At 40.9% G+C, this 16,119-nt stretch overlaps 1 protein-coding gene across 1 annotated transcript; it reads left to right on the plus strand.

Moving 5' to 3' along the window:
* The first annotated feature begins 1,515 nt into the window (after positions 1 to 1,515).
* On the plus strand, positions 1,516 to 16,112 carry gas6 (growth arrest-specific 6). Its single transcript, XM_020635896.3, has 15 exons — positions 1,516 to 2,078; positions 2,331 to 2,491; positions 4,779 to 4,803; positions 4,915 to 4,977; positions 7,704 to 7,826; positions 8,828 to 8,947; positions 9,870 to 9,992; positions 11,043 to 11,164; positions 11,343 to 11,461; positions 12,072 to 12,261; positions 12,368 to 12,532; positions 12,614 to 12,782; positions 12,968 to 13,107; positions 13,182 to 13,383; positions 14,028 to 16,112. The coding sequence occupies exons 1-15, from the start codon at positions 2,000 to 2,002 to the stop codon at positions 14,177 to 14,179; spliced, it is 1,953 nt and encodes a 650-aa protein (XP_020491552.2). The 5' UTR covers positions 1,516 to 1,999; the 3' UTR covers positions 14,180 to 16,112.
* Positions 16,113 to 16,119: the final 7 nt, after the last annotated feature.

Raw genomic sequence — 16,119 nt, forward strand, 5'->3', positions numbered from 1 at the left:
GCTAAGCAAAAATGTACAAAACAATAGGTGTGTTTGCCTCTAATATCACGGTATTTCTCAGTCATTTAGAGGTTTTAGTAGCAATGGATAGCAGTGGGACACCACCATGTTCCAATATGTAAACATATTTTTCCAATATTTTTTAACTGTTAAGCATTTACAACATCTAATATTTAACGAGACAGACATGATTTAAACTTTCAGAATCTTTACAATATCTATTATCAATAATAATTCAAGATTCCCTAAATGTTATCAGCTGGGCCTTCCATTTTGTCTCATAAACAAATAGAATATTTAAACATGTGATAAAATTTAGCATACTGGCCTAGAAACTCAAAAGGGAATACAGAGGAAACACAAGTGGAACCCAAATAGCATTTGAAACTCTTAAAACAGATGTTAGGTCAAACAAGATCATGACAAACAAAACAGAAAGAAAAACTACTTGGAAGGAGATTTTGTAATTTCAGTAAGCTCTGATTTCACCACCAATGTTGAGTATGAAGCTCTGTTCCTAAGAATTTGTTTATCTGCAGTTTATGTCATTAACTGTAGCATGCTGCACTTTGAATCATCAAAGGCAGAACTTTATATTGACAATATAAAGCAGAACAGTCAGAATTGAAATAATAATACTTAATACCTCTACAAAAACTAATCTCAGAACTCAGAAATATGGTAATGCATTTTTTTTTAAACACATAAAGAGTTGCTGTAAGGAATGCGTTTTGACTGAGACAGCCTACTGTTTTAGTCATTGGTACACTAAAAATTCATCATTATCACTATAATATTGTTGACAACTAAGAGCACAGGTAGGCCATTAAACATGTAACATTCCAAGTTTATTTTATAGCCTACACTAAATTGTATTTTTGTGGGTTACTGTGGGAAAGACAATAAATTCATGAATACATATAGGTCTATCTCAAAATTAGAGGAGTTACTCACACAAGTTTTTATACAAAGTTTGAGGTAGGCTTCTTGTACTTTACTTGAACATCGTCATTCTCTCACTACCTTACACTTCTATTCCAGTAGGCCTACATTCAAGATATAAATATTACGATTGTGAATGCAGGACATTTATGGAAGAGGATTAGGGCCACTGGTGGGAGAAAAAAAAAGGAGTGGGTTCAGAACTGACTTTTTATTTAGAATTCTGAGAAATAATTTTTTTTCCAGGGGCCCTAATCGTCTTCCGTAGAAAATAAACTTGAATCGGAGAGTTCAGGGTATTATTAGGCTACTTGTACCCTATACAGTATTGTACTCGGGGTAAAAGTAGTAGTTAGTTGGTTTACCACGCAGGCTGGAGAAAAATACCGCAAACAGTACTGTGATGAATAAAGCCCATTGCGTACTGAGCTTTAATTTAAGCTTTCACCCTCGGTGTGTTACTTGCTGCACGCACACACACACACACACACACACACACACACACACACACACACACACACACACACACACACACACGCACACGCACACGCACGCACATAAGAGGAGGGAAGGGATGAAGGAGAGGTGTCTGAGGACTGCATCGCTACAAACTCCTGCCTGCACTTTTCAGGGCTACTCCCCCTCCTGAAGCAGCTGAAGGCGTGAAGTCTTCCTCTCCGCAGAGTGGAGACTACAGTCCGGGACAGAGACACAAGCGAGAGGGGTCACAAATAAAGTGCACACCGCAATGGGGACGAGCTGAATCGCGGGAGAAAAAAAAAACCAACAAAAAAAAACAAAAAGGATAAGGAAAAAGCTTCATATGCCCGGAGTGGTGAACAAGACAGTTTAGGACACGACGGTGCACCGCAGTGATTTCAGATCAGCCTTTTCGGGAGTACCTGAGAAAATACCTGCAGTGTTTCGCTGTGTCGTTAGCCTCGACTTGGTGCAAGCAGCAAGTGACATTGAAGGATTTTTTTTGGGGGGGGGAGACGGAGAGGGGGGTAAAAGGAGAAAGTTTCTGAAGCTTGGTGCAAGACACAGCGGTCAAACAATGCGGTTGACCCCGACAAAGTCCCTTTCATCAGCAGCAGCCCTGCTAATCCTGCTGGTGGTCCGCTGGTCCGACAGCAGTAAGTAAACACTTACCATGCTAGGTGGCTAGCTAGCTCGCTAAGTCCCCCTTTTTTTTTTGACATTTGTGTTTAGGTTGGTTGATGATGCATGCCACAGCGTCATTCATGTTTCGCAACCGTGCTGAAATGTTTTTGTTTTCCAGGACCTCAGATGTTGCCTAACACTGAGTTTTGTTTGACCTTCCCTTGCTCTTGTGTGTTAATTCATGTATTTTTTTTGTTTATTTTTTTTGTTTGTTTATATTTTAGTTTCACTGTCTCCCCAAGAGGCACACCAGTTTCTGAGCAGACACCGGAGAGCAAATCAAGTTTTCGAGGAGACGAAGCAAGGGCACTTGGAGAGGGAGTGTGTTGAAGAAAAGTGCACCAAAGAGGAGGCCAGAGAAGTGTTCGAAAACGACCCGGAGACGGTGAGTATATTGGATGTTGTGGCACCAAATCAAACTAAAAGGTTGTGTGCAGGTTTCTCCATTTTTTTTTTAAACAACACTACGCCACCACACCTTCATCTGGCATCATCTACTTTAAGATACTGCAGTAGGCTACTACAAAGTTGGTGTAATGATCAAAATAATTCCACTTTACACTGAATTTTGTCAAAGCTGCAAGGTCCGTTGTTTACATCATGCTCATATTGACTGCAGATTGATGACTGTAATGTAACAGTAGACTAATGATTCACTATCTGGCCTGCTGAGTATTCATGCTCCAATAAGTCCAGCGTGTTGATAGCTGTCGGTGACATTCAGCAATACTCTCATGTCAAAGACTTGGCCTGCTTAATTTTTTTTGTTTCTGAGATAGACTTGAGTCATCATGACTAAGCTTAAGTTAATGAAATTCACTTGAAGTAAAGACACTCTTCCTTTTTAATGAGACAAAATGTGCAAAGAGGTTGTGTTCCTTTTGGCTTCAATAGGTTCCAGCAGTTGTAGTTTTGTTCTGACAGCTGAACCGCTGCTTGACTTAGTTTTCCTTTCAAAGATATCGATATCTTCTCTCCATCTCTATATTGGACACCCGTATTGCTGTAAGTGTGTACTCTTATACGTGTGATCTGATTGGACTCTTTGGGAGGTCATTTGCAGTTTCCCGTTAAGAGAATGAACATGTGGTAAGTTACATGTTTCCTTAAACGCAGCAGTGCACATAACGTCACTAATCTGCATTCATGCTCCCGCCTACCTTTTTTTTTATTTGGTGATTACCAACAAACAAACTGAAACACTTTGTGTGTGTGTGTGTCTGCTTGGGAATATTTAGCGCTTATGCAGTCTGCATTTATGAACGTGCAGATTAACCTTTGCATCCATGTCAATACATAAGCCTATTGCAAACGCACTACATGTGCTGAGTATGCAAAAAAAAAACTGAGAGGTGTAAATAATGTAATGTGTCAGAAAACGTGCAACATGTGGTCAAGAGTGTATTCATTCATTGCCTGAGAGTGTAGACTTGTAAGTCTGTCAGTAGACTTGTATGTGGAGACTGTTGAGTCTTGCTCGGCACCTTTTTTAAGAAGTTAGCTGGCTAGATATATCAGCAACAAGTGCACCCTGACATTGTACGTTTTTATTTTCCATATAGTCATTTATGCCGCTTTATTTAAAATGACATTTGACTCAATTAACCAATTAATTGTGTTTGTTGTCAGTTTTTCTGTAATTTTATCTTTGGCAATTTCTGTCACTCTAGAAGCTGTAGTGTTTTAAATCGTTGTAGAGACGGAGTGGATGAGGCAGTCAATGACTCAGTGATTACTTGTAAGATTAGCCAAATGAAGAGACATCATGACAGCTGTGGGAGGGAGGATTAAGTGAAGTTGAGCTGGGTTCAGACTTCAGAGGAAAAAGGTGGTGTCAGGTGATGTCCCTTCCAGTTGGGTTTGAATCAGCTGGATGCACACCACAAGCAGCGTTGAGTTTGTGAGGCTGTATATATTTTTATTTCATGCCGTGCCACAAAGCTGCAGTCTCATTCATGGCTGCATTATTCATTCTAAAAGGGCTCGTCTCTGACTCTGCATTTCCTCCTGCTGCGGCTTCCTGGCTCTGCAGAGAGAGGAAGAGTGGGGTGTCCCTGGATACTTGTGATAATCCTCTGAAACGCACGCAATCACACAAACTTTTGGGTCACACTCACTTGTTAGGTAACCTCTCAAGTGAGGCAGATAGCTGATAAAACTGTTTCATAGCTGGCTGTTAAGTCAAGGCTATGTTGCTCAATAGCCCCAAACTAGTTATTTCAGCTCATCCTGCTGCTTGTGGCTTCTACTGCATTGTCTGTGCCTCAGGAGCCAAAACTCCCCAAATTTTGACCCAAATGTAGACGATTACTGCTGCTGTTTTGGTGGGAGGGATGCTACTACTACCAGGAATGCAGAGAATTCCCAGGAAGCCTTTGGCAAAGGGGCGACACCCATTACAGAAAACACAAACACAGAGATTAGAGTAATCATATTGTAATCTCTCTCTGGGCACTAGTTTACACACACACATTAAACGTCCAAGGCAAAATTAATGATTGTTTGAGTTGTATTTAACGCCCTTATCTATAAAATAAAAGCATATCCTTGATTTTGTCAAGTATTAATGGAACCATTGATATATATATGTATATTTATTTAAATGATCTTGCTCTGTTTGGATGACTGTTTAACTTTATCCCTGTCTGTTTTCATCTATCTCCCTCATTTAGGACTACTTCTATCCCAAGTATTTAGGTAAGTTATCATTTCTGTCTTAAACTCTTCACCTGTACTCAAAACAGCCAGACGACAGATTACATTTTTACATGATCTTACATTGAATGTCTTTTTTCTACCTCAATGTAGCCTGTGTGGAAAGGTTTGGAGATGCTGAAAAGAAGAAGCAGGATCTGATTACATGTGTCCACAGTAAGAATACTTTATAATTTTCATGGTGGCTCATTTCAAGATGTGTTCATTGCATTTGAAAATCGAACTGTTGTTACATCAAGAGAGAGGCAGAGGGTTGTAGTGCAGGCAGGACTGCACTGCAGTATCACTGCTCTGCTTCACAAAAAGGTAGAGAGGAAAGATGATGAGCAGGTGGTGAAGATCTTTGGCTCCTCCAAGTCAGATTTTGCAGCGTGACGCACCTAACCTGTGACTTTGAAGTAGAGTAAGTGTAGTAGATGTGTGCGTTAGCCCAGGAATCTATGAGTAACAATGCAGCACTCTGCTCAAGTGATGCTGCACATTGGTGAATGAGTGACACACCCCTTCAGTCGTCACATACTAGCTCACAGGCACTCTCACTGGGTGACTGCACCAGCTCCTTCATGACGTGGCAGAATAGTTTGACGTGAGTGGAGCACAGGAATTCTGCTGCATCAGGATACAAGGAGCGACCCGGCTTCGCTGCTATTGGCCGAGAAACCTCAAGGGGGGGTTTCCATGACTCAGCTGCAGCATCGTGGCACGACAGCTCTTTTCTTTTCTTTTTTTTAACCACTTTTCATCTGTCAGCACACACTATCTGTCTCACCAGCTCTCTCCTTTTATCTCTCGCTCGAATCTCTGCCCATCTGTCTCCTGTACTGCTTTTAATGCAGATCATGAAATACCACAAATTCCATTCGTCAGACCTTACTTGCATGCCCTATTAGAAGCAAGAGATGTTCAGGAGGATATTATCTTCATATTTGCACATACCAAAATCTGACTTTGTTGTGAGCTAAGCAGGCTGTGTTTTATTCTTTTCCCTCCTGACTGTTTCTGTTCTTTATTCTGCATTTAACTAAAAATAGAGCCATTATAAACACATTCACCCATTCTCTAGCATATATACGACAAAAGTAGTTGCTGCTCTCTAAACCTAAGAGACCCTATCCAAATCGTCTTTGCTGTAGCCCGCAAGGTGTGATTTATTAAATGAAATTAAAATTTGATGTGCTGTTAAAGGACCTCTAAAATTTAGGCTGAGGGAAAAAAAAGTGAGGCTGTTGCTGTTTGCCAGCTTGTCCATAGTCCCTTCTATATGAGCAAGGATCTTTGGGCAACTTGATCCTCATTACTTTATTTTCAAAGTATTGGGCTTGTCCTTTACACAGTTTGCACTTATATGTTATCACCAAAAGGGATGAAAAGCATTTTTTCACATGTTGAGAACAACTGACGCTGTTCAACTATTAGCTTAAATGAATAAAAAGGACTTGATGTTGCTGTGAAAAAGGAATCATTCACATTTATTTCAGTGCTATTACAGATGTTTGTCTTATATTTGTCTTTATACTTTTCGATCCAGTAGGTGTCGCCCCTCGAGCTGCAGCATTTAACCAAAACAAACTTCTGTTTGGCGACACCTCCAACCCCTCTCCACTCGCGTTCGCACTAAGGAGTTACCAATTAGAACGCACCATAATTCAAGCACCGTTATTGGCAAGCGGTGGAAAAAATAGTCATTTGCTTGAGATTGCCTGTGGCCTCCATTGTTGCGTTAGCAGGCTAATGTTAGCAAACTTTGGCTAACTCATAGCTTCATATTGCACTTACGTGACATCCAAATAAACAGTGAGTAGGATATGTTCTATCTTCATTTCTCTAGTCCTTGACTAAAACAGCTTTATATGCAAGGCCGTCCATGTAAACATGACGTAAACACGGCTCTGACAACAATACAGCTGGCGAGACTCAGGCTTCTCACTCATTGTTGACAGTCATGACTTTAAGAGACATTTACAGAGGATATACCGTACTTGATTTCTGCTCTATTTATGTGTAACATGTCACCCATTCTTCCTTTAAACGTACATTAATTTAATATGAATTTGTTCACTCAAACTTGATGAATCTCTTTTGCAAATCTGGTATCAGCACTTGGTTGGAAACTGTTTCTTTTCGATGGTTCCATATATTGCTTCTTGTAAGTGTTCACTAGCTATTGGAAATTGTCTCTAAAACGTAATTGATGATACTATTTATTTCCCTTGGGTTGTTCAAATGTATCGACAAGTGTGAGAATGTTGTCAGTGTAGATATGCCAAAGCTTTAAGTGATGATGGGAAAAATTTAAATATCTGTGGGGAAAAAAACCCCTCTAAATTTAGCAATTCAAATCCACAGTACAAACCAGATGGCTCTTTGTTTCACATGTAAGCTTATCTCTCTCCTGTTCCCCTCATTTTTCTCCTGACACTGTCCTTTTCTCTCCCTCTCTCTGCTCCAGCTAACATGTCCAGACTTGTCTGCTAGGAAAAGGAAACTTTGTGGGGAGAGAAAAGATTTTCACATGTGCTCACTTACACAAGCCTGCAAGTGAAAGTTCATGGGTTTTTTTTTTTTTTTTAAAGAGAGAGATTGGCTGAACAACTGTGAACAGAGAGTTCAATTTCCATTTGATCTTGTTTTCCTGTGAGCTAGAGGACAGGTAGACTGGCATGGATGGAATTAGGGCATCTCTGACAGAAAAGCTGAGCCAGCGTTCGTCTATCTATATTGAACTCCTGATATACAGAACACAGGAAATGCCCTTCCGCCGTCTCCTATCGGTGTACAGTTACCGTACACTTGCTGTATTCATCAGCCAGACAGACTCAGTTTTTCAAGCAATAATAACTCTACTTTGTCTTTCTGTCTTCATTTCTTTCTCACACTACAAGATATTCCAGACCAGTGCTCTCCTTCTCCCTGTAATCCCAGAGGTACGGTGCGCTGCGAGGACAAAAAGGGCGACTTCCTATGTCATTGTTTTACAGGCTGGACCGGAGCCACTTGCGAGCAAGGTACTGTCATCACTATGGAAAGACTGAGAGGAAATAAAGCTGCTGAGCTCTATAGCTGCTGCTATAGAGCTCAGCAGAGGTTGACTCTTTTTTTTGCACCGTCACTCAGTGTCATTCCCAGCATCGGTGGATAGATTTTTATAGTCTCTCTGACCTTGCTTCTCTCAGCCAAGTCCCATCCCAGCCACTGATAGACAGGTTTAACTTCCCATCACTGCCATTAGTCATATAATTGTGTTTTTTGTTCATGTTGTTTTTGTCCTTGAACCTCTACTTCTTGTGTTTCTGTTTCAGTTTGATCCTACAGTTACAAGTCCATTTTTAGTATGTCTATTTAATATCTAACTGCTGCTGCTGCAGTTGTTAACGATGTGTTAATGGAGTGGCAGGTCAATATGAACTGCACGTACAGGAATGTGTGTGTCTCTTGTAGAGGTCAAAGCTTGTTGCTGGTTATTGATGTGAGGAAATGCTTACTTATCTTAAGTTAGAGACCAAGTTTTTTTTTTTAAGAAATGAAATGCAACAAATATTAGGTTTTTTTTACATAGGAACTGGAAAGCACACATCATATATACACAAGCACTGTGAGGGAGAGAGGGAAACATATTTCTCTGATTTATGGCACAGCTACCATTCCACACATTTCCACTGTGACTCATCTTGCCACCTGACTGTGAGAGGAAACCAAAAGAGATTCAGTTTGACCTGGACCGAGTCTTTTCCGTTGGAAGTCCACACTCCTCCGAACACTCAGCTGCAGTGACATAAAGTGTCAGTTATTTGTGATTCATTCAGCAAAGTACTAAAATAATTCATATAACATTGAGGAGAACATTTGGAACAGTATTCATCTTTAAGCTCCACACAGACTTTTTAAAATGTGATCCTCAACTTCTGGTGGAAATCTCAACACCAGCCAAACAACATAATGCTGTTCACTGCCCATGATGATGATTTTCCCTGTGCTCACGTTGACCGCACCACCCTCCTAATTGCAGATGTCGACGAGTGCAGCAAGAGAAACGGAGGGTGTGACCACGGGTGCAACAACACCATGGGCAGTTACCGCTGCTCCTGTCGCCAAGGCTACATGCTGGTGGGACGCCACATGTGTCATGGTAAGCCACAAACTATAGATGGTCGTCTTCTAACAACTTAAACCACAATAGTTTGATATAAAACCCACTGCGTTTGACTAAGTCTCGAGTTGAACTATTAGGAAATCACTTTAGACTATCAAAGTCTTCATGGTTTGTGTTCATTGTGGTGATCCAGTGTCGGTGGGTTTCTGTCTTGGGACATATTAATAATTGTAAGAATAAATATTGTGTTGAAGGACGCACTCACAATAGGCAAAGTTCCCCCGCTGGCCTGCAGTCACACTGCTCCAGGACTAACCAGACCTGAGCACGGTTACGTCTTGTACATAACATGGTAATACAACACATGCATGGCTTTCACGTGATAAAGCGATTTTTAGTTTACAAGACAGAAGGACTCAAAATAAAAAGGGAATCCCAGTTGAGTCTATCGATTATACCTCTTGTACATGTTGTGTACCTGCGCTTGTGCATGAGCAACTATACCGTGCCAAAGCCCACCACTTCACAACCGTGCCAGGGCCAAGGAAGTGGAACGAAGCACTCACACTACTCAAACGGATCTGGGGTGAAACATGCTCGGGCACGGTACGGATTGCCTAGTGTGAGTGCAGTCTTACAAATCATCTAACATAAAAACACCACAGAGAAATGTAAACACAATCTCACTAAAGACATATTGGCATTTCAGTGCTGAAAAAAAAGTTGTATGTTGTGTGTAACTTACAGTGTACAAGAAGTCAAATATAGGATTCATATTGAACTTGTATGATATGGTTTATGTTGTTTTACGGGTTTGATTGCACAGTCAATATAATAACACTAATGAGCAAAGAAACAAAAAACAGCTAAAGCGTTGATTTTACTCTTCTTGGTACTTTCAAATTTCCACCAGATTGTGACCTTCCCTGCTGAAAAACATGATTGTCTTTTTTTTCAGACGTGGACGAGTGTGAGGACCCCGTTGTGTGTGGAACAGCTCGCTGTGAAAATAACGAGGGCAGCTATGACTGTTTGTGCAATGTCGGCTATGCCTACGACAATGAAACCAAGAGCTGTGTTGGTAAGTGTGTATGCACACAAAAACACACATCAGATCATGAGAACTGACTGAAGAGCAGCTTCAGCCTCAGCAGGACTGGATGCAGCTGTGTTGTGGGGTCAGGAAAGGAATGCAAAGACATTCGGAGCGATTCTGTATAAGTAGGTGACAGGTCAGGGTCTCTATGCCTTTGGACAAAGTTCAGGAGTAAAATACACAGACTGACCTTGTGATGCACCTTTAATTTGTTAATAAATGTTATTGTTACTGTTTTAGTGTTATTTTTGATGTACAACTTGTTCTGGGTAGAAATCGCTGACAGATGAAGACAATCTAAAATGCAGCACTCACAATTCACAAACAAGGATTATATGTCTCACTTTTCATATTCACCTAAAGCAAACCTTGCGTTGCTTTTAACATGCAGTGGTTTGGAAACACCATGCTTAATATTAGTACAACCACAACACTATAACCAGGAGAAATGATTAAGAACATTTGGACCTTGAAATATATAGACACTAAAGATTTACAAACATGCATGTAATCCTATATTTTCCACTGAAGTCATAGCAAGAGAAATGGTTTAATATACATTCAACAACATGCACTTTTATAATCAGCAAAGTCGAAGCAGAATGCTGTCTTGGTATTTAATAAGATAACATAATTCAGTCATTTGAACTGTTTTTCTCTGCTGTGGAAACCAGACTTTTCATAACCTCTGTGTTCCTCCTCTGAGAATTAAAGTTTATTATAGCTAACCCTCTCATGGCCTTGTAGGGTCGTATACAGAGCTTGTAGATACCACCCAGGCAACGTCAAACACCACTCGACTCAAGTGTTGTTTGCATTCCTTGATATGTTGACAAGAAGGACGTCCGATATCTTCTTGCATGCTTGTGAAACTGATGTTTTTTTTTAAAAACCCTGTAAGTTAATGTTTGGCCTAATTGCTCAGCTGAGCAAACATTTGATGAACTCTGCAATTCTCTGAAACTCTTTCTACCTCACTTATAACTTTCGTTTCTCCTCCTGCTTCTCCTCTCCTACCTACTTGTCGCCCATCAGATGTGGATGAGTGTGAGACAGGTGTGTGTGCAGAGGAGTGTCTGAACACTCCAGGGAGTTTCCGCTGCTTCTGCGATGGTCGTCAGGGCATGAAGCTGGGCCAGGACCTCAGGAGCTGTAAGGTGAAACACGTAAACTGTGGCTCTCTTCTAAGTTTAGCTTTCACTTTGGTTTATAAATGATTGAAACTGCCTTATTGATGTGTGATGTAGTTATATAAATTAATTACTCTTTAACACACAACTGGTTGAAGGAGATGCAAACTTCATCTCCTGTTTGTTTTCTGTCTGTGTTTTTCAGCCCCTGACTCCTTGTATGTTGCCGTCTCTGAAAAAGAACACGCGCTCCCTCTACCTGGGTCGCATGTTTAGTGGCGTTCCAGTGGTGAGGCTGCGTTTCCGCCGAAAGATTCAAACTGGGTGAGAGAATTGGTAACTTTAGATCATCAGCGATCCAAGCTTTTGTTTCTTAATTACAGCCTTACGTTCTGTTTGGTACCGGTAGAACTGCTTTATTTTCAAACAATGAGCACAGCAGTAAATGTATGTGCAATTTTCCTTTTCTTCTGGAACATCATTCAATCTGTCAGTCAAGTGCCAGCAACATCTCCTAGTACCACCTGAGCTATTGCGTTGGAATCAAAACCTTTTAAAAAAACAACATATTTATCAATGAGCTGAAAATGATAATTACAAACCAGGAGTTACTTTTTGTTTTCCACTTTCAAAATGCTCGTGAAAAGTGTACCATTCCACGTCTGTAGTTCCAGTGCGTTACCATGTTTGCAATGTAAACCCCATTGAGAATGAAAGAGTGGAAGGCAAAAGTGTTTTTTTTACCAGAAGTAGTCACTCTGTGAGGTTGTACAAGTTAGTTCTAAAAATAATACATCTGTTGGGAAAAGTCATTTCAGTTTTGTTTGCCTGCCAAAGGGAGAACAGATAAAATAGTTTTGAAAGAAGTTGTGTCTCGACGTTTTTTCTGCTGCTATGATATCCTTATTTTTTCTTTCTTTCTGTCTTTTTTTAGCTTTTCAGCTGAGTTTGACTTGCGCACCTACGACCCTGAGGGAGTGATCTTCTTTGCCGGAGGTCACCTTAACAGCTCCTGGATCGTTCTGGCAATGCATCATGGGAAGCTGGAGCTACAGTTGAAGTACGGTTCAGTCAGCAGGGTCACCAGCAGCGGGCCTGTTGTCAATGATGGCCAGTGGAGAAAGGTTGGAAGTTTTTGTCATGCACCATTTAAAAAAGAAAAATAACTCTGTGTACTCAGAGCTTCATCAGCACATTGAAAACTCTTTAAATGCTTTGTTTTTGTCTCAGATCTCGGTGGAGGAGCAGGGCCGGAGTCTGGTGATTAAGATCGACAGAGAGGCCGTCATGAAGATAGCAGTAAACGGTGATCTGTTTACACTAAAGAAAGGCATGCATGAGCTTAACCTCACCGTGGGAGGAGTCCCTTTTAGAGAAGACGGCCTCGTCAACCAGGTATGTTTATTTATACGTGCTTGTGTGTTTTCCAAAGTGTGTCCCAAAACAAGATGTTCAACTGTCATGTACATGGCCTAGGTGAACCCACGTCTAGACGGCTGTATGAAGGAGTGGAGGTGGTTGACTGGTGAAGATACATCCATACAGGAAACTGTTCGGTCCAACGACAACATGCAGTGTTTCAGCACCGAGGATCCTGGAGCGTATTACCCCGGCACAGGCTTCGCTCTCTTCAACATCAGCTATGGTTTGTGTTTGTGTGTGTTGATGTGTGTTAGGAGCTTGGGGTAATTTAACTGACCCTACTTGTTTCCTCCTGTAGTCATTAGTCAATGTTTGGGTTTACAGTTAGTCCGCCTCCATCATTTCTTACTCTTTTGTCAACAATTTGCCTCTTCAAAAAGTTCATGACCGGCTGTTCCGTCTCTTCAGAATCACAGAACTTGAGTGTCCGGTTGATCCTGCGTCCAACCTCTGCAATGGGAGTGCTGTTTGCACTTGTTTATCAGGACAGAGTCCCTCTCTCCATCTCTCTAGCAAACTATAATCCCCTCACTGAAGAATGGCGAGATGTGAGTACTTAAAGCGTAGTCTGTTGCTATCACTGTATATGTGATCTCCGCGCTGACCTTCTGTGTGTCTTCAGTTCATCCTAGTATCTGTGGATGATGTCATCATTGCCAGCTCTCCTGCGCCCCTGTGTGACGGCGATAGTCATGAAATCCAGGTGACTATCTCAAGCAACCAAACCCTGCTGCTGGTCGACGGGCACCCTGGACGTAGTGAAGGCACCGAAGTACCTGTTGAAATCCTGTCACAGTCGAGCACCTTTATAGGAGGCATACCTGGTGAGGACTGAGACATGTATACAAACATTTAACACAGTATGCAGAAAAAGTGTATATGGCCATGCTATGCACATTGTTGTGGGATATTAAAGCATTTTACTTTAGTCGACACAATTTTGGTGGAAAACAAAAAGTATACAGAGGACAAAAAACATGATTTTTTTCTTATTTATACTGTATATAGACTTTAAAACCACAAAAGATGTGCTGATCAAGTGAATAACCAAAATATCTCTAACTATTAACAATCTCAGCCAAAGTTTTTTGTTCCTCCAGTCAATTAAAAATGATCTAACCTAGTGTCTGATGAGAATAGACGATTAAGTCTTAACATTTATGAGTAGCTCAAATACTTTTATATCAAACCATAACATTGACTTATAATTGTGATGTCTGCAGCGACTGGGAGATGAATCCGAATAAGGAACAACAGCCCTCAATTTCCCAGAACTGAAAAGCAAACACATTAAAGGATTTCATTTTCGTTTTCACTAAAGTAAACACTTTGATAACAGTTGTCATGTATTCATGTTAATTGACTTCAGTCTGTCAGCAAACACAAAGTGCCTTCACAGTCATTGTTTTACTAAGCGCCCACAAAGACCATCTTGGTTAATTGCTATGTTATCATTTCCCTCCCTTAGATGTCCCTCTGGTGTCCACGCTGGTGTCGGCACCCTACAGTGGCTGTATGGAGGTCAGTGTTAACGGACGGCCCCTGGACTTGGACCAGGCCATCCACAAACACAATGACATCCGCTCACACTCCTGCCCCCTGCTGGACTCCCTCCAGTGACAGCAATCAGTCTGCCAAAACTGATCCATTAGTAGTTCATTGAGGCAATGGGGATCATTTCCAACATATTTATAAACGCTTTGAACAGTGGGGTGATGTTTTAGTTTGGAATGAAAAAAAATAAAGCTGGACCTGATATCATGATGCAGCTCAAGCCTTAGCCCAGGACCCTGTCTTTTATCTGGGATGAACCTGCTGCCTAAAGGCATGAGCAGGGAATTTTATGGTGCTGTAAATCAGCCGATGGCCAACAACCTCTACTAGGTAGCAGATATGGGAATAAATGCTGCTCAACATTGCCTCAAAAACTGCCCATGTATCACAGCCTTGTTAGCCCTTAAGAACACACAGGGCCTTATCTTAATCAGTGTCAAATGGTTGGTCTTTAGTCGGCCTATTAAACACCCGGTATCCTGTGCTTAAATGTAGATCAAAATGGACTTGTGTTGGCAAAGCTGCGTTCACATTGCTTACATCCAACATCACCAACATTAAGGTCCATGCTCAAAAAGCTTGAAGTAAGCGAACGCTTGTTTGACATTTGACAATAAAATGACAGACAGTAGTCCAACATGAGCTATCGTACACGCAGAAATTGTTGGAATCTGCGACTTAGAGGTTGATTGGGGGCTTAAGCAATATTATCTTTCCCTAACAAGTTGAATCCCCTGTTGTCCCCCTGCAGGGAGGCGTGGTATCAGGCATTACTTTGTGTTCTGTAAAAAAAGAAAAAGAGAAACCTTGCACAGTGTTGCAGGCAGAAATGGACTTCATAAAGCCATTTTGACTTAAAGCAGCACTCCATGTCTGCCTGCAGCCTTAAAAATCAACCATGTGCCTCCAAAGAACAACAAACCCAAACTTATAACAGCTTCCCTTCAAACGGGTGAATCATTTCACAATGGTGCAGTACTGTAACAAACAAGAGGTAAACGTTGTACTCGCTGCAGAAAGTACGCTATGCATTCATCGGTGGAGTCTTGTAAACATCTTGCTGACACCCTGATTCTGAATAATCTTCAATCACTATTCTCGTCACAAAGGCCCCCTTCTTCCCCCAGAATCACCCACTCACAGTGAAAAACAAAAAACCTGCCATAAACCGATTTAAGGAAAATAAATAAGTCACAGAAGCACAGGGACACAGGGAGGGGGCCCTCTCCAAGAAGGAGAGACAGTGAGCACTGCATCGAAACGCACCAAACAAGCTACTGAAAGTAAAAAAAAGAGTGCGCTGTAATATACTGAATCTGTAAATAACGTGACTGTACAATGCTTTATAGAAGACATGAAACGAACACTACCTTTATGCTCATCAAGGTTTTTTTCTGCATATTTGAGTTTACCCAAAGTCAAACGGTAACATGAGTCTCTACTTCATCTGCTTACTCTAGAAAAGATCAAAAACAAAGATCGTTTCATTGAAATGGAAATTAGGAGACTGTGCGAGCCATTCCTGGGTATCAAAGTATCATGGAGTTTTAATGACGTTTTTAATTGACTATTTGATTTTATAGGTGCTAGCAAATCAAAACACAATAAAAAAAAAAAAAAAAACAAAGAATGTCAGAGGAGCGTTGTGATTGAATGCCAAAGGGCTCCGGTGTTTCTTTCCTTTTCCTCTGTAATGTATCATTTCTAGTTTTACTGATGAATGAATGCCAGATTATAAGAGCTTGACGAGTTAATGTTTGTTTTTATCTTGTGTTGTGTATATTGAACTTTAGTTTTTATTTTTCACTTTTACTGCCAGTGTGTGTACAATGCTGAGAGAAGTCTGCCTTTCAGTTTCAACTTCTCCCAACAGTGAAAAATCCTATTTAAAAATAAAAGCAGTTGTATGAACATCATAGGGTCAAATTGTATTTTCAAAAGGAATGCTTTTGTATGCTGTGTGCTTATGTTCAAGATAAACTTTTTATGTGTTGCTCAATGTGTGC

The sequence above is a fragment of the Labrus bergylta genome, chromosome 3 (genome assembly GCF_963930695.1).
Source record: "Labrus bergylta chromosome 3, fLabBer1.1, whole genome shotgun sequence".
Taxonomy (NCBI): domain Eukaryota; kingdom Metazoa; phylum Chordata; class Actinopteri; order Labriformes; family Labridae; genus Labrus; species Labrus bergylta.

Excerpts from the sequence above, each read along its gene's own strand:
- gas6 (XM_020635896.3), top strand. The coding sequence starts at position 2,000 with ATGCGGTTGACCCCGACAAAGTCCCTTTCATCAGCAGCAGCCCTGCTA. Across the intron at positions 4,978-7,703 it reads TCTGATTACATGTGTCCACA|ATATTCCAGACCAGTGCTCT; the intron begins GTAAGAATACTT and ends TCACACTACAAG. Across the intron at positions 11,165-11,342 it reads AGGACCTCAGGAGCTGTAAG|CCCCTGACTCCTTGTATGTT; the intron begins GTGAAACACGTA and ends TGTGTTTTTCAG.